We start from the raw sequence: 23,774 nt of genomic DNA, 5'->3' as shown, positions 1-23,774 counted from the left end.
ATGGGTTCGTCGTCTAATCCATAAAAATTAAAGAGAGCAGTATCTTTCGAATATTATTTTTTTTTTTCGTTTTTGCTCTTTGTTTCATGTAATAAGCAAAAAAGCACAAAGCGAATGAGATCTAACCCACAGCGCCCAGCTCAAAGTCAACGAGCTCACCCACGCCGGCACACACACTCACTGACACCGAAATAAACACACAGGACCGGAACATTCCATCAATTTGACACCACCGTAGCCATCGGAGGTGGAGGAGAGCCGGTGCAACAGTGAAGCCTTGAACGCCAGACAGGTTCACCACCGTAACAGTAACCCGTGGGTGAGGGGAGGGGGAGAGTTTGGTTTTTAGTGAAATAGAAAATAATTTATCGAACGAACGGTATTGGTCGGCGTGTGAGTGCGTGTATCGTGTAGAATAATTTTGTTTCACTTCCTTTTCATTACCAGAACGGCGCGCAGACCGAGCGAGAGAGGAGAGCAAGAGAGTGCGCGTTTAGTTTTTGTTGCTGCATTAGATAAACATTCTCAAACAGGCACACACACACACATACATAGGTAAGCCGAGGAAGCCGTACACTTGTGATTACTGAAGCGAAATGTAGGGAAGGCAGGGGAAAGGATGGATGACGTTTAATTCTAATGCGCTATCGCTGCCACTGCGAACTATTGCGTGCATTCTTCTGGAAACGTTAGCTCTAATCGGCGGCGCTGAGAAGGAGGGAGGAAAAGGCAAGTGGAACGAGGTCGATGAAGTCGATGGCACGGGTAAAGGCGCCATTAAAGTCGATAAGAAACTGTTCTTTATGTAAAGTGTAATCGTAACAGGAATGGATGGTGGGTTGCAAAAGATAACGAGAACAAGGAAAACCCTCTACAAGACACGACAAATCGACAAAGCGACAAAAGGTAACTAAAGAAGAAAAAACAATGGAAAAATGCTGTACTTCACAGTAAATATCACGACCGAACGACCAGAAACGAAGCGAAGAGGGAGGAGAGGAAAACAGAAAAATCGGAAATAGAAATGATTGAAACTAATAAACGGCAAAAAAGCGCGAAGAGGCAGAAGAAAAATAAACTAGGTTACGAGTTCAGCATTCCGGCTCGCGCTGTGCCAGGAGGAAACCCACGAAATAAAAGGCAAGAAGAGGAGAGGAAGAGGAAAAAAGCCTCCCAAAGTGAATAATTTCAACCACTTTGCGCACTACCACCACCACCACCCACCTGTTGCACCTGCCCGCGCACCACACCACACACACACAAAAACACAACCCATTCCGCGTGCGTTACTCTTAGGGTGTGTCTGCGTGTGTGTGTGTGTAATTTTGCAATTTTACTTTCCTTGCACCAGGCGGGCGCAGTCAGCCTAGAAAAAATGTTGGATGGAAAACACAAGAGGAAAATATTACGCGCAAAAAAGGGCGTGCAGAAGCGAAGAGGAAGAGAGTGGTGGTGGTCGAAGGAGAAGTTTAGCAGCGGGGCAGTTTATCGCGGATTGCATTACAGGCCCACCCCATCCACACACCGCACCGCCCACCACAAAACAATTCGTTTCATTCGTCCTGGAAGGAAAGGAAAGGGTGTGTGCGTACCACCCCGCTGGGCGAGAGAAGAGTGAGAGTAAAACGGTGTTGCACCGAGCAGGGACACGAGAGCCGGTCCCACACGCTGGGGGAAAAAAGGGGGCTGGAAGAAAGAAAGCATGGAAAGGAAAGCAGCACCAATTTTCCGTACGAGAAAGTGAGAAAAGCACGCACAGCCGCCGCCGCCGTCGCTGCACAATTAAACAATTTTGCACCGCCCGTAACATTCTTTGCGCGGCCTGGCCTTCCTGCCCAACACGGCGTTTTAGCTTATTCGCTTGCCATTCTTTTTAAAGCGTTTTTTTTACATTTTTATTCCATACACTGAGTTTAAAATATGTCTTTATACCAAATTCTACCGTACATGTTCATATTTTTTTTTCAGCAAAAATACTGCTTTAAAGCAATCATTACACTCACTGCGATGACATCAACGATGCCGGCGGTATGTAAGTGCTCTTGCGATGCGAACACACCACACAAACGGTTATTGTGGTTATCGATTATGATCGGGCAGCGTGTTACTCTCCTAAAGCACCCCCTAAAACCTTCTCCATCTAGCTAGCCGCACACCTCCTGTGCTCCCGCTGTTAACACTCCTTTCAAAAGACGACGGCCACGCCTTGGCTTGGCATGACGCGCGTTAGAAGCCAACATTTAAATGCACACAGTTTCCAGTTTTAATTAACCACACTTAGTCACCCATAATACACGGTGACTAACCAGCAATCGTTACAACAACGCGCCTTGCTATAATCGTCGCCGTCGTCGTTTCCGCTTTCCAACCATCCAGAGCAGCAGCAGGGCTCGTGGAATGGCAATCATGGAGAACGCGAAGCACATTCAGAATCGATTCGAAAACGGCGTGTGAGTGTCGCCAGGCAAACGACGACAGTAAAAACAAAACGATTCAAGCATACGGACCTACATACACACACACACACACACACACACATACGACGCTCGCTACGTGACCGTAACGACGGAATTTAGACTGGAAAATTGAACATTTTTCTACACTCACTCCCCCTTCCGCGAGGAATTGCGCTGCTCCTTCCCTCAATTTCACTGCTCTTAAAAGCGCTTTGCTTTGCGAGCCATACCGCACACACCACCAACCGCTGCACCAAGCGGCAGCGGCTGCAAATGGCATATGCGAGTGTGTAAGCGACGAACCTCGCGCGCCCATAATAGTCTTTTGACCTTTTTTGTGTGTTTGAGAGCGGAGGGGGGGGGGGGGGAGGGGAGGCGTAGCACCACAATTATCGCGAGCGTTTTCCACGCCTCTCCTGCGCCTCACTATCAACCCTTTCTCCCACTCCACCCCTCCTTCACCCAAAACGTCTGGAGACTTTTCTTCCCATGAGAACGAAAGATCGCGGGTGGAAAGCGACGAATTTGCTGCAAAGCAACAAAGCGGCAGCTGCATTCACACACACACACATATACACCAGTGCCCTTTTCACGAATGATGAGCAGTTCAACCGTAAAACGGTTGGCAGCGACAACGAGCAAACGGCCATTGCAAATGCAATTTCTCACATACTCGCACACACACACACACACACACACACACACGATCGGGCCTGATCTTTCAGCGAATGTTCCGTCGACGGCAAGAAAGTGCAACATTTTGTGGCAAATAAGTTAAAGCATAACCCTTCCCCATCTGCAATTTTCGTACATAGCAAGGCGTGAATGCGTAAGAAAATGAAAACCATTACCAACACAGTTTGAATGGCAAAACACACATGTAGAAGAAGGTAAACACGGAACCCTAATTTAATAGTTCAAAAAGAAAGAGAGTGTTGGATGTTTAGGATTTGAAAGTTTCAGCGAGTTCAATGATTCATACATTTTTGGTGCCGTGACGAGGATACAAGGAGTCATGGGAAAAAAAACACACACACACACATAATGCCTTTTTTGCGTATCGTTAGTTTATCATCTCATACCAGCATCGTTTTAACGTAACATACCACAGTAATAAAAGAAACATAGAAAAAGACACTCTTGGTGCCATGACCAGGATACAGTAAACGTAAAAACTAAATTAAGGTGTCTTGAGATACTCTCAACAGTATCAAACACTGACAAAAGCGCACTAAACCCAAGCGCATTTTGCCGAAGGTCAGCTTTTGCGTCGGAAATTGGTGCCGTGACCAGGATGCGCCGTGCTTTAACCGCCAAACATTGTGTTCCAATTGGCCCTAATTAGGTGGCAAACAATTACGGGGTCGGGCACGCAATAACTAAACGAATCCTTTGGCATCTTAATTATCACGCATCTGTCCCACCTCAGTCCGCACCACACGTTTCGCCGATAACTTTCCCGGAAAGCGTGCGAGCTAGGCTATCTTTGCAGCGCGGCCATACCTTCAAAAGTGGTGAAAAGGCAGGGGTTTTTTTTCAAACACAGCTCAAATCGCAACCGAAAGAGGTGAAGACCCCCCCCCCTCCCTCCCAACCCCTCTTTACACATACATACACATATACGTCAAATTAAAATGCTACCGCGTGCGAGATGCGATCCACAAATTGCTCACGTAATCGTCATGCCAAAACATCACAACCGACGGACTGACATACACACACGCACATCTCTGGTCCAGGAGTTATCACACACCGAGAGAGTGGAGCGAATGCTTAGGGCGCAAATCTTCAAAAACAAAACTTTTCCTTCAAAGATGCGCGCGCTTCCACACACGCGCGTGCTCCGCGCATCAACTTAGACGCGTGCATCTTATTTTCACCGAACTTTGTGTTTTGAAACGCAGAGAAAAAATAATGCTTGGGCAGGGAGAAATAACAAAAACAAAAGCTTTTCTCCGTGCGTGACGACACGCACGGGGGCTTCGTTTAAGCGGAGGGGTAGTAGCACAAAAAAAGCCGGAAAATATACACTCACACAGCGCACATGGCAGCTACTCATAACAGCCTCCCCCCGCCACCCCCCCCCCCCCCCCCCGTAGTACAATGGAGCGTTTTTTTTGGTGGAGGGCACCCGGCTAAGGGCACCACCAACGCCATAATAAACAAATGATAAAGATGTGCACATACACACACACATAGTAATACACACTACTGGTGACTTTTCTCTTGCTTTTCCGATCGAAAATTGTTTGCAAACCTTTTCTTTTTTTTCCCCTTCAAGCGCAAAAAGGGAAAACATGCTTCTTCAGTGTCAAAAGGGGTGCGTGCGCGCTGTGCTCATGTGTGTCTTTAGCAACCCCCCCCCCCCTTGTTAAGATATCCCGGTCCATTATTTAAGACATAGTTTCACGCGCATCAAAGATAAACCGCCGTAGGGAGCGCAATTGTGTTGCGTTTGTGCACTTCCCTCCTATTTAAGCCGTTGGGAGAGTGAGAGAGAAAAAAAACTTGGTTTCGGTGGTTTTTTATCCGGTAGCCAACTTGCTTTAGAGCTTAGCTTAAACTTTGCTGGTGCACGAATTGTATATTTTTTAAATTTTATTTATCATTCTCTCGTTCATCTTTTACTTTAAAAACGAGCCCAATATCGTTCAATGATGACTATGATAATTTTCGCAAATTAAAAAGATTAAGTCGAACACACATACATAACCACGCCCATTTACAGGACCACATTCGTAAAATTACACTCTCACTGCGTCAAATCAAGCTTATGTTGAGTTTTCCTTAGATAAATATATTGACAGCGTTAAATAAATATTTAGAATTGGAACACTGCGTTTACATTTCATTCCGAATAATGGAGAAATACTGATCTTTCTTTCACCCGCTGCTAAAATGGAGCATTGAACGAAGTCTACCCTAATTGCAATAAATGTTCATGCGTTTGCTATGTGGAACAAATTAGGAATGGGTAAAGTTGGGAAAAAATCCGGACTCGACTCCGGTCCTACTGCGAAAATTTCGTAGCTAACTCAGGAAGATAGGTTCGCCCAGCATTATCCGAAGCCGTTTGGAACCATCCTTAGTCGACCTGAAACATTCAGAGCCACTCTTAATCGTTCGGAGTTATTCGTAGTCTTCCGAAATTATCCGAAGTCATCCTGAATCATCCGAAGTCGTCCGGAAGAGTTATCGGAAGAGGTCCGAGGTAATCTGGAATCATCGTCCTAAGTCATCCGGAGTCGCCTGGAGTTGTCCGAAGTCTTCCGAAGTTATCCGGAGTCATCCAGAGTCGTCCAGAGTTGGAGACGTCCGAAGTCGGAGTAGTCCAGAATCGGAGTCGTTCAGATTCAGAGTCATACGGAGTTGTCCGGAGTTCTCTGGAGTTGTCCGGAGTTGTCCGGAGTTGTCCGGAGTTGTCCGGAGTTGTCCGGAGTTGAAGACGTATATACACGGAATCGTTCGAAGTCAGAGTCATCCGGAGTTGTCTTGTTTCGTCCGGAGTCGTCCAGAATTGTCCAGAGATGTTTGGAATCGTCCGGAGTTGCCCGGAATTGAAGACGTCCGGAGTCGTCCGGAGTCATCCGGAGTTGTCCGCAGTCGTCTGGAGTCATCCGGAGTCGTCCAGAGTCGTCCAGAGTTGGAAACGTCCGGAGTCGGAGTAGTCCGGAATCGGAGTCGTTCGGATTCAGAGTCATACGGAGTTGTCCGGAGTTCTCTGGAGTTGTCCGGAGTTCTCTGGAGTTGTCCGGAGTTGTCCGGAGTTGTCCGCAATCTTAAGGAGTCCGGAGTCGGAGTCGTCAGCAGTCAGAGACATTCGGAGTTGTAAGGAGTTGTCTGGAGTCGTCTGGAGTTGTCCGGAGTTGGAGTCGTCCGGGGTCGTCTGGGGTTGTACGGAGTTTCAACCTACATTTCACCGTGGCACATGCCTCCCAGCAAGGGTTTTTCGTTTGTTATTTATTTTGATCGTTTCTTTTACTATTAAGAAGCATTGTGAAACGAGCATTACATTTCTGAGGTTTTAACTTAACTTTCGAACTATTATGGCATACGCAGCGTCGTCCTCAGGATCGTCAATCCTTCCTATCCTAAGAACTGTTCGAATTCTTGGTACAAATAAATCTCTTTAAAATAACGACCGTCACTTTTAAACGTGGGGGATTTTACTGCCGTTTAAAGGCGGTTTGTTAGTGCACAATGTCACACTTTACCATCACACCAAAAGGGCACACATTTCGGCTGACGATTGCCCATAACTGGGGGAGCGAGAGTGATACCATCCTCAATCGGTACGAAATGCGACCGTAAGCGGTTGAGTGAGAAATTAGTCACAAACACGGTGAACTAAAAATATAAAACCTATAAAAATGCTCGCTGAAGGAAAAAGGGAATAACCCGTTTGATGGCTTTTTAATACTCAAACACACACGCACAACATCCTTCACAATAAATTACCCTAGCATATGTTGGTGCATTCTTTTTCTTCCGATTGCACTGCGCCCCTCTTCCCCCTTGGCTCACAATGCAGCCATAAATGCAGCCACGACGACACCGCACACACCCAGGAAGCCCAAGCAACATCTCATCATCATCGCAAGTCGTCGGGGGCCAAAGAGCATATGTTCTCCCAAAGCACATCCTTGAATGCATCGGGTGTAACAACAAAAAAAGCTCACTCGCTCGCTCTGCCTTTTTCCTTGGGTTCTTTTCTTTCTACCGGGCGTCCTTGGGATTGTTCGGATGCGTACATGCAAACGGTAAGAACAAAAAAAAGAAACAGCAAACGAAAAACATCCAGACACAAAGGAAGGAAAGAGAAACACATAACCGGAGGAGTCATTTAACAGCACGCTGCCAGCAGCCAGACAGAGCATGTTACAGCTGCTCCCCAGATGGTGTCGCGACGGCAGGGCGAGACGAAAGAGCATGCAACGGGAAAATCGGGAGATCCGGTGTGTGAGTGTGTGTGTGTGTGTGTGTGTGTGTGTGTGTGTGTGTGAGTGTGTGTGTGTCTGTGTGTGTCTGTGTGTGTGTGTGTGTGTGTGTGTGTGTGTGTGTGTGTGTGTGTGTGTGTGTCTGTGTGTGTGTGTGTGTGTGTGTGTGTGTGTGTGTGTGTGTGTGTGTGTGTGTGTGTGTGTGTGTGTGTGAGTGTGTGTGTGTGCACAAACTTTCCACTCGTCTCGTGTGTAGAGGAGTGTAATAAAATGGTTGCTCTGCATGCATTTTATGTTCCCTTGTTATCCTTCCACGGGTTCTCTCCGCCGGGAGAGCAAAAAGGTACGTCCGATCTACCATCACCATCCGGAGCAGCGGTGGCCGCGTAGCCTTGAAACGACGACACCGGGACATTGACGTCCACGAACACACACACACACACACACACACACACACATACACAAACAGCACGGGCGCGCTTTGGCTAGTTTTCATAAATGAAAACTTGCTGCTGCGAGCAACCATATCCCGGCCACAGCAGACAGGAGAGGAGGTGGCAATGTTGCGCGCGATGCGTTTGCACCGGAAGAAGGCTCGTGCCGCAATACACAAAGGGTACAAATTTAAAATGCATCTACTAACACACACACACGCACACACCCTTCGCAAGCCCCTCGAAAGAAAAAGGAATAAAGATCAATTTTCGTTGGTTACCATTTTAAACACACGGCGCGGTGCACAAAAGCTCCCCTTCTCCTCTCCTACGGGGCGTGCACGACTCTTTTTGTTTTTGTTTTTTTTATGTGCACGCTTCTCTCAACGGCACACACAAAAGCATCGTTCTAAAGCGCGATCGTGAGAGTGAGTGCGTGGTGACGAACACGAATAAATCCAATTGCAAGCAGCTTTCGGGGACGGTGGGGTTAAGTAAGGTATGCAAAACACGTCCACAAAAAGAAGCGTTTTAATTCTGTTCTAAATGGGCAACAGAGACACACCACAATCGAAATCGAAACTATTGTAGGTTTTAAAAAGCCGTGCACGCGCGCGCGCTGAAATCAAAGTAAATTCAAATCGCTCCATTGCCATGCGATGGATGGAAAACTAAAATAGAAGAGAGAGGGGGAATGGAGATATAAAGGGCAATTACAATTAATCTAGACGTGAGCTCGCGCATTGCCAGAGACGCCACACACACACCAACAAAAAAAGTGTATCCGCCACCACACCGAGCGCAACAACACACGAACAAAGTGCAACGCGAAGATGTGCACATTGATAAATGCATTCCGGGAAGCGTGGAAATCAAGTTAAACGCTCCAAAAAAAATCCTACATTCCCATGGCTACCGTTCGTTTTTTGAATGCCAATGCGCCCTTTTGTCTTTTCTAAGCCGTCTGCCTTGCAGCAGGGAAGAGGAGGAATTAAAAAAAACAAAAACAAATCCACAACATAAATAAACCATAATTCGAAGCTTAATTCTCTATGAAATGCGCAAATCAGCGCCATTTCACACCTAATTGTTACGAAATCTGGCCACACACACACACACACACAATGTGGCGTCGATGGAAAATTAAAACTCGAATCAAACATTACGATAGTGAATCAGCACATTTTGCCTGCCACTGACACAAACACACACGCTGGTAGTAGAGCGATGGGCGAAGGAAGAAGCAGTGGCGCACGGCCGGATATGTATGCAATTTTTGTGTCCGATTCTTGCCTCGCTGCAGCACCGGGCAACGGAAATTCCCCTCCTCCATCTTCAACCCTCTTGACCCTGTTTGCAGCAACAAAGTGGTATTGGTTGTGTGTGTGTGTGTGCTTTACCACATTCGCAATAGCAACACAAAAAGCAAGCAACAAGCTCTTTACAAATTCTAGCTCCTTCCCCCCTCTCCCCTCTGATGGTGGTTGCATCCCCTGTTTTTCAACCCCTCTTTCCTCCACACCGCAGATTGTATCAATTCGATCTGATCGGGCCCGCGCGCTAGTGTAGGGGAACGTCGGGGCAAAATGGTCACCTCTGCATTGTTGGCAAATTAACACTAAGCATTACAAATAATTGGATTAATTAGCAAATAAAACGTTTACTCATAACGATGTAATTTTCATCATCTCAAAAGAAGGATTTCGTAAGAATTTAAAGTATAATTAATTAAAAATTAATAATAGTTACTTTTTAAGTGCAATAATTTTCTTACTTTTAAAGTAAGAAAGTTTATTTATTTTTTAAATAAACTTCAGTTTATTTTTTTTTTAATTTAGGGTTTGTCAAATGTTGCTGCTTGGGGCAAAATGGTCGGCATGTTTTGACAGGAAATTAAAATGATGTGGCTGTGGTGAAAGCAATGGTCACTAGGATATATTTGTGTTTTACATAAATAAAACTATGCTGTATATGCACTCTATCTGGAAGAAAAATAATATGGACAAATCACGTGAATTATTAAATTATTCTAGCAAAAAAAACTAAATTTAACAAAACACTTTACAGTCGTTGCCACAAAATGTTGGCTCTACCTAACCTATTTATACCTACAAGGTACAAATTTTGATCGGTAAGTTAATTGCTTTATTGACTAAATTTAACGTTATGTCTGAAACTATGTGTCCTAAAATTATTGAATTTAAGTTAAGTTGTTTATAATTTCATTGAAATAATTTAAAATATAACAATTATTGTTCAAAAAATTTTGAAATTTTAAAAGAGTAAAAAGGAGGAGAGTATTTTCACCAGTAAACAATGGCTTTAGAATTTATAAAATTTAATTATTTTTACACAAAAACCAATCCATGGCACGGTTTTTGTATTGTTTTGGTGATGAAAAATTACAATCGACATAAATCTGCGTTAAAGAGTCAAAAATTGATGCCTTGGATTCAAAACATGGCGGCAAAGGACAGTAACACAAAACTTACATCTCTACTCTTACAATTCTATTCTATTCTATTCTACAATTTCAGAACAAAATCCTAAACAGTGCCATTTTCCCACGCCTTACCCTAATTTTTGCTCCGGAAAGAAAAAAAAACGCCGAAGATGGTACGAGGTTCCTCGCTGTTGCAGTCGTTGATGTCATTCGTTTTTTTTTCGATTAAAAGAAGTAAGAGGTTGAGTTTGCTCATTTTTGTTCGGTGGTGAGGTACATTAAGTTCAATAACGTTACAATTTCACCTCTTCCTACTCATATTCTGCTCCCTTTTACCGCAATTCCCACGCTTTTCTCTCCGTCCGAAAGGGTACTGTTTTAAGCATATCTCCCCTACTGTTAAAAACATCCTTCGCTTCCAAAACCTTACCTTGCGCTTGTACCGCAGTATCGCTTCCTGTTCCAGCTTCTGCACGGTCGTACCGGGCGGGCAAGGCACGACGAACCGCGTCTCCCCGAAGCACACCGTCACCTTCATACCGTCAGCGCCAGGTCAGCGATCCCGTGTCTCTGCGTCGTCGGCGGCAGTGTGTGTTTTCGATTCGAGCGACAGGTGCGTCACACACACACACACACACACACACACACACACACGTATACGATGCAGTTGCAGTTGCCCCCGGTACTGTACACGAAGGAAGTTGGTGTTTTTTTTTGTTGTTTTTGTTCGGTTGATTGTTGTTCTGTTGCAATTGCAATTCCTTGCTTCGCTTCGGCACCGTTGAAGCGCACTATCCTGCCAACGGTTGCGGCGGGATCATTTCGCATCACAAAAATTAAACGCACACACACGCATTTACACCCTTCCACTTGGTGCCACCGCGTGTACACCACACAGAACACAAACAGACAAAACAAAAAGATTCACTTGCACGCGGAAAATTCTAATCAGCACACCGAACAGGCAGTAGTAGTGGTCGCATTTTCTGCATTACTTATGTACACACTTCTTTTTTTTTGCAATTTGCAATCACTGTTTTTTTTCTTTTTCTTTACTGCTTCAACACAATATTTTCTTCTTTCTCTTCATCTACACGGTACTAACGCTCTGTATGAGGGAAAAAAAAGATGGATAACAATCAATTTAGTTGCGCTTATCATCGCTCACAATTGCTGTTGCACTCTCTTGCCCTTCTCGCTCTATACAGCACCCGCGAAAGTGCAGTCGCAACGAGCTCGTTTTTTTCTCCTCTACAAAATTCCACCCACGGTGGGTGTTAGAAACAAAGTAATACATAAAAAAACAATACATTGCCGCCACCCTTATCACCGCTTTTGTTTTCACTTTCTTTTCCTATTTTAATAATCACATCACTCACACACATACAGGCACAAACGCGTAGGGTGATATGTGTGACTTTTATGGCTTTTCCGAGAGTTATTTTAATTCTCTCTTTCTCTCTCGACCCCCCCCCCCCCGCATGACGCAAATTCCAGCACGACGCCAATCTATTTGCAAGAAATTGTTGTCAATCTTTAAACTGTTTTGAACGCAAAATCGCAAACAAAATTTATTGAACAGAAATTTCGCCTACGCGTGCCTCCTTTTCCACGCGTCCACACGTTCCGAAACAAAATCAATGAAGCAGTGATGTGCTTTCTGGAGCACACCCACGACTCCGATCCGATTCCGACTATTGTTAGTGCGATTCCGACCCCGGCAAAATGAGAACCACTATTTCCGCCCGGAGTCGGAGCCGTCCGGAGTCATCTGATGTCGTCCGGAGTCAGAGAAGACCAGAATCGGAGTAGTCCGGAGTCGGAGTTGTCCGTAATCGGAGTCGTCAGGAATCGTCCGGAGTCGTCCGGAGTCATCCGGAGATGTCCGGAGTTTCCCGAAGATGTTCGGAGCCGCCCGGAGTTGAAGTCGTCTGGAGTCGTCCGGAGATGTCCGGAGTCGTCAGGAATCGTCCGGAGATGTCCGGAGTTGTCAGAAGTCGTCTGGCGATATCAAAAGTCGTCCGGCGATATCAAAAGTCGTCCGGAGTTTTCTAGAGTCGACCGAAGATGTCAGGAGGCTGCCAGAAATGTCCGGAGTCACCCCGCGTCGAAGTCGTCCGAAGTCGTACGGGGTCGCTCAGAGTCGGAGCCGTTCGAAGTCGCCTGAAGTCGTTCAGAGTCCGAGTCGTCCAGTGGTCTCCAGAGTCGCCCGAAGTTGGAGCCATTCAGAGGCGTCCAGAGTTGATCGGAGTCGGTCAGAGTCATCTGGAGCCGACCGGTGCAATGTGATCAGGAATTTCAGTTGTGTTTTTTTTTGTCTTGCAATTTGCGCATGCTCTTAGTATGCAAGCCTTTGTTTGTCCGACTCCGGACGACACCGGACGACTCTGGGCGACTCCGGACTACTCCGGACTACTACGGACGACTCCGGATGACTCTAAACGACTCCAGGCGACTCCGGACGACTTCGGATGGCTTCGGAAAACTTTGGAAAACTCTAAACGATTACGGATGGCTTCGGACTACACCAGACGACTCCAGATGACTCCGAACAACTCCGGATAGCTACGGTAAACTTAAAAAAAAAACTCCGGACAACTCCGAATGACTCCGCATGACATCAGACGACTTCGGACGACTCGAGACGACTCCAAGCGGATCTAGATGATTCCAAACGGCTCTGGATAACGTTGGGCGGTCTTACCTTCCCGAATTAGTTCCGAAATTATCGGAGTCGACTCGGGATTTTTTTTTCCAACAGTACCCATCTCTACAAGGAAGCGTTAGGTCGAGGTTAAAACACATTCCTTCAGTGTTTTGCCCTTACTATGCCCTCCATAAAAAAGGATTTAGTTTCCCTCTGCCCCATGGCCCCAGTTGTCCCTCCTCGCCCGACGCCGAGCCCCAAACACAATCCAATGTGTATGTGTGTGTGTGTGTGTGTGTAGTGTTACGTTTGTTTGGCTTCGCGACATGTTATTCCGTTGCCAAGGAGACGACGGTGGTTCATTTCATGCTATTTCTAGGTCGCACACACCGAGAGAAAGAAAGAGAGAGAGAGATACACCCCGGCGGAATCAATAAATTGGTGCAGCCCCAACACGAACATACTGCACACACCCTCACACACACAGGGCAACTAGATGTTCTGCACCCAAAGTAATTCACTTTTGAGTTATCACTGTTTTCATTTTTTTCATCTTTTTTTGTCCCCCGTACAATGCGCGCTTGTTGATTGTTGCTGGGAGCAGAAGAGGTTGAAGATGTTGTGTTTTATCTTTCTTTGCTTCTCTATTCAAAACTGGATTCAAAGCAATTGATTGATTGGAGCTGTTGATTGAAGTTAACACACGTTTTGCTTTAGTTTTCTTATTAAAACACGCACACACACACACATTTACACACATAACTGGAAGTAAAATGCTGCACCAAAACCCTCCGAAAACGAGCCCTTCCCATTACCGGCCCTCGGTGGTACACACACACACACACCTTCAACATTTCGTTAAATAACGAACTACAAACGCAGGAAACGCAACGAAATAGAACGAAAATCCCTTCGAAAAGGAACACACCCTTGGTACTGGTGGGACAGGTAGACCCTCCGCTCTTTTTTGTTCCCCTCTGGCCGCGCTGTCGGATCGGAGAAGATCGGAACAGAGAAAGATCGAGCATGTTCACGAGAACCAGCGGCAGTGGTGAGGAGACACACACCACCGGTAAAGCTTTCTATAGTGCAAGAACAGCAGTAATTTGTTTGCTGCTTTGCGTTTGAAGGATGCACAATTTTGCCACATGTTGCTAGGAGACATTTTACAGCACACGATTGAATGGAAGATTTTGTTTTGTTTTGTTGAAAATGATGGAATGGGTTATTTGCTGGACCCGTTGAATTAATGCTCCATTTGCTCCATTTCGGTACGCCTTTAACACATTCTCAGCTGACCTACGTGAAAAGCGGTACATAGAAGATAGCAGCGCCAACGGTTTGTAAAAATATCGCTCAAAATGTTTCTTAAATCAAATTGCTCAAATTTGTCTCACATTTCTCAAATCCAGTTCGACCATTTAATTTAAATGTTTTCACATGTTTCCACCGTACCCCGAATAGAGCACCGAAAACGATCCTGTACTGCTGCTCACTTGTATTAGGTGGACGACGACCCACGCCCTCTGCGCTTCCTTGATTCATGATTTCATGCTCTGATGAAGCGACGCCAACCGATTTTCCTGAGCTTTTTTCTGTTTTTTGTTCACCTTCTATTCCCCCTTTCATCGACCTAACAACACACACACACACATCCAACACAATGCGCCCGGGGACACACAGAACAAAACGCCACTCCAGCCCCGGAAAGGAACGCACAACACCTGCACCACAGCCTTCAATTCCCTACAGGTAGGACGCCATCGCTGGAAGAGGAAAGTGCCGAACAACCCGTGGCATTGCCACACACACACACACGCACCAGAACGCACTGCGAGTCACTCGGGAGGAGGAGAAAGGGATCGCGCGTCATTGTTTTCTAACATGATCGAAGGGACGCCATTCAAATGGTGGCCGCTTAATTGAATCCTAGGCGGGCAGAGGATGCCACTCGGATTCCAGCCGAAAGGGGACAACTGGCTGAGCGACGGAAACACACCGCCGTTCAAGGAAGAAACAGGGAAAGAATGGATGAAACGGTTTGGCTCACGATTATCCTTCCCTTGATGATGTAGCCGCTTCACACACACACACACACACACACACACACACACACACACACACACACACACACACACAAACACGTGAATAGATCAAACAGTTGTTAATGTGAAGAGCGACACAGGAGTGCCATCTTCACCCGTTTGTTACATATAAACCCGCACCAACGCTGGCGAACAGCATTTAAAAAAAAAGGGGGAACTTACACCGGAAAGAGCAAAACAGAAAATACATGATCGCTCGCTACGAAGAGCGTGTACACATCTCCGTGAACCACTCCTAGAGGCGGTTGTAAGATGTAATCGTTTTGATTGCTCTGGGATATTTCCGTTCCGTTGCTAAACTCTTAATAGAACTGTCAAGCATAGTTCTATTCCAATGATTCTCGCTACACAACTGTGTTGTTGCAGTTGCCACTCGCAAGCAGCAACCGAATAGAATATCTGCTGACTCTGCTGCTGGGTGGTGCGCGCTTCACTCGGCAACGATCCCTGAAGACAATCCCGGGGACATTTGATGCCAGAGAAGTACGCACGCTCCCGCCGATCGTACTAGATCCGCCCAGGCGCATATGTTTGCGCATTGCCGATCAGTGAAGCGGAGCGCTCCAAGACACGAAGCGGCTCGCGAAGGATAAAGTGGACGCGTTTCTGCCGCACAAATGTGCAGCACACGCACACACCAGGCGAGGCGCGGGTGTATTATGTTACGCAGGGCGCAAACGCAGCACTTTCGAGCACTTGCCCTCTGCGTGCGAAATATTCCCCCCCCCCCCCGCAGCGGTAAAACCACCGTGCCATGTACCCGTTTATTGGGCATCGGGTGTCTCTTTGTGTGGCCACACCACTGGCGGTAATTTACGAACTGGCAAGATCAGATCTTCGGTTGGAACATGTGGGGCCAGCAGCAGTGGTGCTGGTCTTTGTGCAGTGACTGCTCTGGGACTATTCCAGCTGAATTAGGAAGTATGCTCGGGGTTCGATACTTGCGAGACACAAAGTGACACAAGTGAAGTTCCCATGGAGATATCATATCATCAAAAAATGTCATCTTTCTTCACCAGCAAAATTCCAGGCAATGAAGTTGATCGGTGAAGAACCAGTGTGAAGAATTCAAAATTCTTTGAAGTTAGAATCGCTACATCATTGACTACTGCAAACATTGAGATGTACCGAGTTTTGCTCACGGAGATCTTCCCTGAAGTTTCTAGGTGCTTTGAGTTGATGTTTCGGAACTTCTCTCTCCTGTGATAGCATCATGTAAACACTCTTCTTCTATTTGCCGTAACGTCCGGCGCGGACATACCGCGCTATAAAGGCTTTCGAGACTTATTCAGTACCACTCAGCTTGATAGTTCTCAGCTTGCTACGGAGGGACGATCCATTCTAGGCTCGAATCCATGACGGGCATGTTATTGAGACGTACGAGTTGACGACTGTACCACGGGATCGCCTCCATACTACGTATGTCTACATTACTGATAGTGGGAGTCCGCGAGTTACAGCACTTTTTTGTTTGCTTTTCAACGCCTGATCTATTATAGGGGTCCTTTCCGTTTTAAGTTCGTACGCTGAAATTTCAGCCTGTCAGCTGTTTGCATTGTATAGCAGTTTTCGAGCAGCTATCTAAGTAGGTATAACATACACATGGGCTTACTCCAAGGTGTATGAATTTAGAAGGCTGATTTTTATCGCTTCTGCTTCTGAATGAAGATTTTAAGAGTGTTTTGAGTATTCGTCAAGCCTCCAGAGAGCATGTTTAAACAAAAATGTTCACCCATCCTATCAAAAAAGTGAATTTCTAATTTGGTTATAAAAAACATGCTATGAGACCACCTGGACTACATAAACTTTGATTCTAGATTCCACCACCTGATCTCTTTAATGCACCTTGGGGTAAATGTAAACAACACCGTGTTTTCGAGCAGGTACTCGAATCTAATTCTAGCTTTGAGGCTAGAATAATCTAGACTGAAAATTGCAGGCTAGTTTTTTGTGTGGTTTTGTATGGAGTGTTTACATGATTTCAGCCTCCAACTGTCAAACTCCATAGAAAAAACTAACTAGAATCGTGAAGGGCCCCATAGTTAGTTCTGAGGCTGTTCAGTTTTTGCATAAGAGGTTGTATGAATTCCATAATGCATCTCGGAGACCAAAGACCATAATACCTAAGGGAAACAGTTCAAATGGTGACTCAACGCGTTCTCGGGTTTCCCTGGAATCTTCCTGGAATTGCTGGATTTCTGGACACCAATCAGGTGATGACCGATTCAATCCCAAATTTGATCACAACTTACTAGGAATGTAGAATGCTTGAATGCTCTCGGAACACAAAAAAGGCAATGCCGATGCCGATTACATTTTCGCACCCTTGCTCTATGACCCCCCTTGGCGGGCGTGTCAGCACAGACAGATCATAAAGATATGTTCTACGAAAACTGACAGATACTCTCAGGCGCACAAGAAATCTGAAAAAGCTTCACCTTTTTTTTGCGCACACCAACAACTGACGTCATCCCGGTACGTACTGTTTGTTGGCATGTCCAGTTTGATTCGAAACAGTTTTACTACCCCGTTTTAGTAGCGCCCGAAGCGATCTCGCGGATCATTGGAATGTCTATGAACGTATGTGTGTGTGTGAGAGTATCATACTTCTTTCCAGAACAAAGCAGCAGTGCTATGCTCTTGCTGAGGTCGAATGGAATAGCATTAGCGGACAAAAAGAGCTTCCTGGGCCGCCGCAGCCAGGACCGGTGGCTCGACGGCAGGCAAACATACATATACGTGCCACCTCTCCCTTGTCCTGCCCAAAAACAACGTTCATGCATTACCTCATCAACGCACACACACACACATGCACACACGCAACCGGATTCTTCTGCACCGATGGTTGCGCTGCGCACCGTTCGCGCAAGGACATCGTGTACGCGCGCGGCGACGCGCAGAACGTTTTAATTCAAAATGCGAGAGTAGCAGCGCGCGTGCGCGCGTGGGCCCACTGCGCTATGCCCGTCTCTTGCGCGCACACATGTACGATGTTTGGACAGTGCCGTAGCGTGGCTTTCGGTTGAGAACACGCTTCCGGCCCTGCTTACTCATGGCACGCCGCTTCTAACAGGGGTGAGAGAGCACGAAAGAGAGAAAGACAGACAGAGAGAGAGGTTAAGGTGACCGCGCACAGCGCTACGAAAGGTAAAGGTAAAGAGCGGAACAGTAGGGCAGGGCAAGGCAGGCTTAAGCACGCGAGATTCAAACACACACATGGGCACGCACGTACGGATGTGTATTTAAGCTTTAGGCGCTTTGCGCCCGTGTTGTGTGGCTCGGTATCTTCTGTGCAGCAAGCAAATGTAACGTTCTTTTTTCGCTTTCTTTTGACATTTGCCAAACAGGATTTGAACATTTCGCGCACACACACACACACATGCAAAGAAACAACCAGCTAAAACTGTCTCCGAAACGTGCGCGCGCCTGTGTGCAATTCGCCCACCTCTACACGCACGCACTCACACATTCGCACACCGGCTTGGCAGAGCCAGTGACGGTGTGTGCGCGTGCTTGATGGAAATGGGCTTCACGCGGTTGATGAATCACTTTTTTCGACGGAATTCACCGCGAACGTTTACCCCCGCTTTTCGACCGGTGAAGACACTTTCGCAGAACAGGAAAAAAGCGCTCGCCGTTGAATAGCTCCTGCACGGAAGCGGGAGGACAGAAAGCGCAACACGAGACGGCAGGGATCGTTCTAAGAATAAAAAAACGGAGGGGGCAAAAAGGGGGAGGTAAAATACACACACACACACACAGCACCGAAGCCTCCGACAAAGGGAGCCTTTATTGGGCTCTCGCGTCGCGCAGAACCTTGCACAGGAGGGTGACCGCACTGAACGTGGCAGAACAGGAAGGGAGCGAAAGAGCGAGAGCGAGAATGGACAGAAGACGCAGCCGTACGGTGGTGCGAACAGAACGGCAGGATAGTGCCCTCGCGTCCGCTTTGCTCGGCGCACACAACACACGCAAGTAAAGCCGTGTGCGCCCTATGCCACATTGTGCCCCTCGGAGCCTCGGAGAGAGCCTAACACCGAACAGCGGCAAATGAGGTAAGAAAAGGATTCTGGTCAAAAAACTGTGCGCGTACTATTTACTATCCGCTGGTGTGTTAATAACACTCTTTCAACGTTTGAGCGGGTTATTGAGATGCTTCGAAATCATTTCCGTACCATTTTCCACCGAGCGGCACTCAAAAAAGCAGGGAGTTCTGGTATCTGTGTGTCATCAGCTAATTGTTTTAATGTGACCGCCCACACTTGATGCGAACCTGCACACGATCCGATTAAACTTTGTGTAAGCGTCCCCGTGGCAAGGATTGCTGGAATTTTGATCCTCTCTGAACGTTGAAATGCCAGCATAACGGCCAAACACGTACGCAAACACACAAACACACACGCACAGGTAACACAGGTTAAAAAGGAAGAAAGAAGGAACAGGTAGAACAAAACATTCAAACACACCGCAGCGAAGCGCAACACACCTTTACGGCGTTGGCTGCAGTATTTAATGCTGCGGGCGTGCAGAAGGCAAGAATAGGTGAAGAATTATTGTATTGTTTTTTTTTTGTTTTCCTCCCTAATATGATGCTCTCCTAACATCACAGGTCCAGAACGAATGGGTACCTTAATGTTTCCTTTAAAACCCACAAACACAACAATACACACACGCGCGCAAACACCACAAATACGCACACACACACACACCACTGCTACCCGTGTTTCGCGTTTAGCCGTTTCTCGTTTTGGTTGGAGCTTTACACACGCGCGCGCTACTGCTGCTGCTGCTCGACGCCGATCCGTACTGCTTCGACGCTCTCACGCTTTTGAGCCAGCCGGACGGAGAATATCGCTCAACGCGCGCTCAAACCAGCCGAACACTGTTCATTCGGCCGTGTTCATTCAGTTGCGTGTGCCTGCTGGAGCGAGATGCACGACCGACGTTCATTGCGGCGCGCTGAATCGTACTGGCGCGAGCGAGTGGCACGATGGGATGGATGAACACCGGGCCCGCGCGGGCACAGTGTGTGCGAAACCGCTTGCAGAATATGAAAAATGACTGTTTTCAGAAGGTAAAAGGGTGATGCAAAAAATTTCCAGCCCAAACAACTATTCCAACGGAAAGGACGAAACCGCTTGAATGTGATTGATGGTCTATTTTTCATGTTTTTTTTTTTAATATTTACAAAGCTAAAACTTTCCAACAGAAGTGTTTACAAGAGGACTATAACAGACGGCTATTACTAGGTTCAATTGCAGTTCGAACTGTTCTCAAGGGAAGTATTTCGTAAAGCCCCTCATTCAAGGGAATAAAAATATTACAAGAAATAAATTCGGATGATGGTTTTGACTTCTGGTATATATGAATTAGCATTAGGGAAATATTGGTGAAATAAGGACAAAATCAAGCGCTCAAATAAAAAGAGTTTCTTGTTAGGCGTAAATCTTAAGTTTCAAGTAAAATTAGACGCATCGCTTCAGATTTTCCATATACAGTAGAGCGTCGATTATCCGGGCAGCTCGGGTCCGGACGGTTGCGGTTAATCGACTTGCACGGATAATGGTCCAAGAAATGTCAAACGCATATAAAACATATGAAATTCACTAGTTTTATTATTAATTCACCTAGAATCAATCGATTAATCGTTAGTAGAATATTATTTTAATCAATAACTGTAGGTTTACCAACTCTTCATGAACAAAAATGAATTTCGAAAATACCCCTAGACACTACAGAGCTGCACAAGAAACTGGTTACCCAATTGATTATCGCTGCAAACTTTCGCCGTACGTAAGAACAGCTGTCAGATATATGCGCACGGTTAAGCCGCCCGCCGGTTAATCCGTCCCCGGATAATCGACGTTCTACTGTAGTTCCATTTTTGATGAAATATTTTTTGCTTTAATGTTGAATTAATTTTAACATTTGAAACAGCTCAACGTTAAACAGGGATTCCCCGATATACGATATCAATGCCGACCCGAAGCAATAGTGTATTTCAAATACTATCGTACGTCGAATTTCGAGGTTTTCAGTCAAATTTTAGCTAATATTCGTATAGGTTTGAGCCATTATATTGTTTAATTGATCTGATTTCAATCCGATAATTATAATTTTGTACTTTTTGTTTCAAATGGGTTTTACAATTCGACCAGAAGAGAATTTATTGGCATATAACTGCATTTAATGTGTCAAATCAGTACAATTTTCTCAAAGAAAAAAAATAGAAAATCGCCTAAATCGTGTGTAGCGCATAAGAGGCTATACCTGTATTAGTTTAACGTGCTTGGTACGTATCAATCAAATTAAACGCAATTTGGTTCAAGCAAAGTAATAAAAGCAAATTAAAACAGCGTACTGTTTTAGCCACACTTTGATGAATTGGAAAGCGGAAAATAAGAAAAATATGAATTTTAGTGTTTTTGCTTCCATCCTTCAGACTAATAAACGTTCAGCTGTTAGAAACTTGTTACAAATATTTTCATATACAGGCGGTCCCCGAGATACACGGTACCTCTTATACGCGGATTCGAAGATACGCGGTTTTCTAAATTTGACAGTTCTTTGAGCAAATGGTACTAATTTGACACATCAATTCTAAAAAGCCAAATAATTTCCCTATTATTCGATTATTAAAACTCATTTCAAGGTTTGAAACTGTTAAATTCAGTCAAAATTAAATTAAATAATTTATTTGTTGGCTAAAACCGCTCCCTACTTGCAACATTACACAAAGATTAGTGATATTTTGCCTGGAAATCGCGAGATTCGACTTACGCGGAAATTCGAGATACGCGGTATTTTGCGGCCGTTTTCGGTCCCCATTAACCGTGTATCTCGGGGACCACCTGTACAGTTTTTTCCCAAGATACTCCTAGTTTGATGTGTTCCCGAGGCACTCGTGAAACTCGATTATCATCGTCAGTCGAATATCACGTTTTTCATCCAACATGCACGTCATCTGTAATGAAAATTTTGCATCCTTGTTCTACTGTTTTGCATCCACAGATTGATACATTGCAAAATTTTATCGCAAGCTGAAATGGTTCTACACATGAGCGGACTTAGCCGAGTCATGCAGTACTGATATAATTAATATTATACACATATTTTATACTATAAAACCTTTGACATCATATTTTTTCTCTTATTCCGATTTAGCCGTACAGTCTGTCTCCGTGTTACGTGTTCCAAAATGTATTAGCAATACTCGAAAATCCGCGAAATTAAAAAAAACGCATAGGGTAAGCAGTATAAAACATCAAAAAGCAACAACATAAATATCAGTTAATTGACCATCAAGCATTACATCCAGAATTGGAAATGTGGATTTATTTATCGAAAAGGGTTTTTTGCATTTGACAATACCCGAGTGAAATTGGTTGCAGTATGCTACAAGAGCTATCAAATCTGAACAAACGGATATCATCCAATTCGCATTGCTCGAAGACCATCTAACTCTGGATAATCTGTAAGTTTATGATATATCAAGTTTGATAAAACCGTCTACTAACCAGGTTTTGAGATAAACCAGTGAAAACTTCCAAGAAGAACCCTGCCGACATTATGCAGTTCAATGGTGCCTAAATGTAGACTAGCTGGAAATCACAATGCGTGCACTTCAATTGCATATATTAGGGCGCCTGAGAAGAAATTTGAATTCCATTACAAAAATAAACGGCCATTTTCCGACAACGCATGTTTCGGCAGGGAGAATCTAGATATCCTTCCAGTACCAGTTATGCTAAATAATACTTTTCGGATGCGGCAAGTACTTGAAAAATAGATGATTACGCTACTGTTGTAAGAGTGTTTTACTTTTTCTTTATTGATTAATTCGTGATTTCTTTCGTTTTGATCAAGCATTTGATTTCTTATTCTTCGTTTTTTGCCGCCCTCTGTTCATGTCTCTTCTTCTGTCTCTTTTGTCGTTCTCGTGTATTTCTCTTTCTCTCTCTTTATCTCTAAGGTATCTTTCATCTTAAAGTGGTTCTTTGTTTTAGAATTTTCATAATCCAACCATTCGCGAACGACCACCACACGCGTCTCCCAAAACGTTTGCAGCGCCAGCGATTGCACCGCACCACCAGCGATTGCACCGCACTACGTTACCTGCCAGCCCACCAGGGGGAGGAGGGGAGAAAGTTGACGGTGCGGGGGGGGGGGGGGAGGCCCGCGGTATTGAACACATTTGTTTTGTAGGTTTTTGTTTTGTTTTGTTTGGTTGCTTGTTTGTTCGCATTACTAGTAAGGTAATTTGTTTATTTTAATTTGTTTCGTTTTCGTATCCATTCTATCGGCACTACGCGTTCAGCCCCTGTGCAAAACGTAGTTTGCCATGTTCTAGTCGCTTGCGAATATGTGTGTGTGTGTTTTGCCTTCGTGCTCTAATAATCTCGCAATTTTGTGGGTTTTTTTTTTCTTCTTCTCACCATTAATTGTTACAAGTAAGGTTCTGAGGGACGCTAGAGAGTAGAAGCATAACATAATGAAAATGATAGCAACAACACTGTACACTCTCCCGGCAGCGCTGTGTTTTGCATATAATATCGCGGATGCAAGTCTGTAGCGTGGACGCTACGCGATCTCTGCCGAATGGGAGTGCCATCTGATGGATTCGTGTGTTTGCTCGATGTTTAAACAAACAAACAGGAAGAAAGCAAAGGAAAATTAACCGCCCCGCTAGCGGTACGAGTAATATGAGTGTGATGTTTGTTTTGTTTTGCTTGGCTTGGTGTGATTTAATGAG

The 23,774-nt window shown here is 45.3% G+C and overlaps 1 protein-coding gene across 3 annotated transcripts in view; it reads right to left on the bottom strand.

Moving 5' to 3' along the window:
• The window catches only part of LOC120961100 (serine-rich adhesin for platelets), a 52,436-nt gene extending 32,415 nt beyond the window's left edge, over window positions 1-20,021 (bottom strand). Inside the window, exons 1-2 of one of the 3 annotated variants that reach the window (XM_040384800.2) lie at window positions 19,651-20,021; window positions 10,701-11,378 (exon numbers count right to left, since the gene is read on the bottom strand). In XM_040384800.2, the coding sequence (XP_040240734.2) occupies window positions 10,701-10,808 (108 nt within the window). In that variant the 5' untranslated portion in view covers window positions 10,809-11,378; window positions 19,651-20,021. The remainder of the gene's footprint in view (window positions 1-10,700; window positions 11,379-19,650) is intronic. The other 2 variants (XM_049610205.1, XM_049610207.1) reach the window with 2 other exon arrangements.
• Window positions 20,022-23,774: the final 3,753 nt, after the last annotated feature.

Source organism: Anopheles coluzzii, chromosome X (assembly GCF_943734685.1).
Source record: "Anopheles coluzzii chromosome X, AcolN3, whole genome shotgun sequence".
Taxonomy (NCBI): Eukaryota; Metazoa; Arthropoda; class Insecta; order Diptera; family Culicidae; genus Anopheles; species Anopheles coluzzii.
The sequence above is the reverse complement of the archived record's forward strand: the minus strand, read 5'-3'. Positions and strand labels throughout refer to the sequence as shown.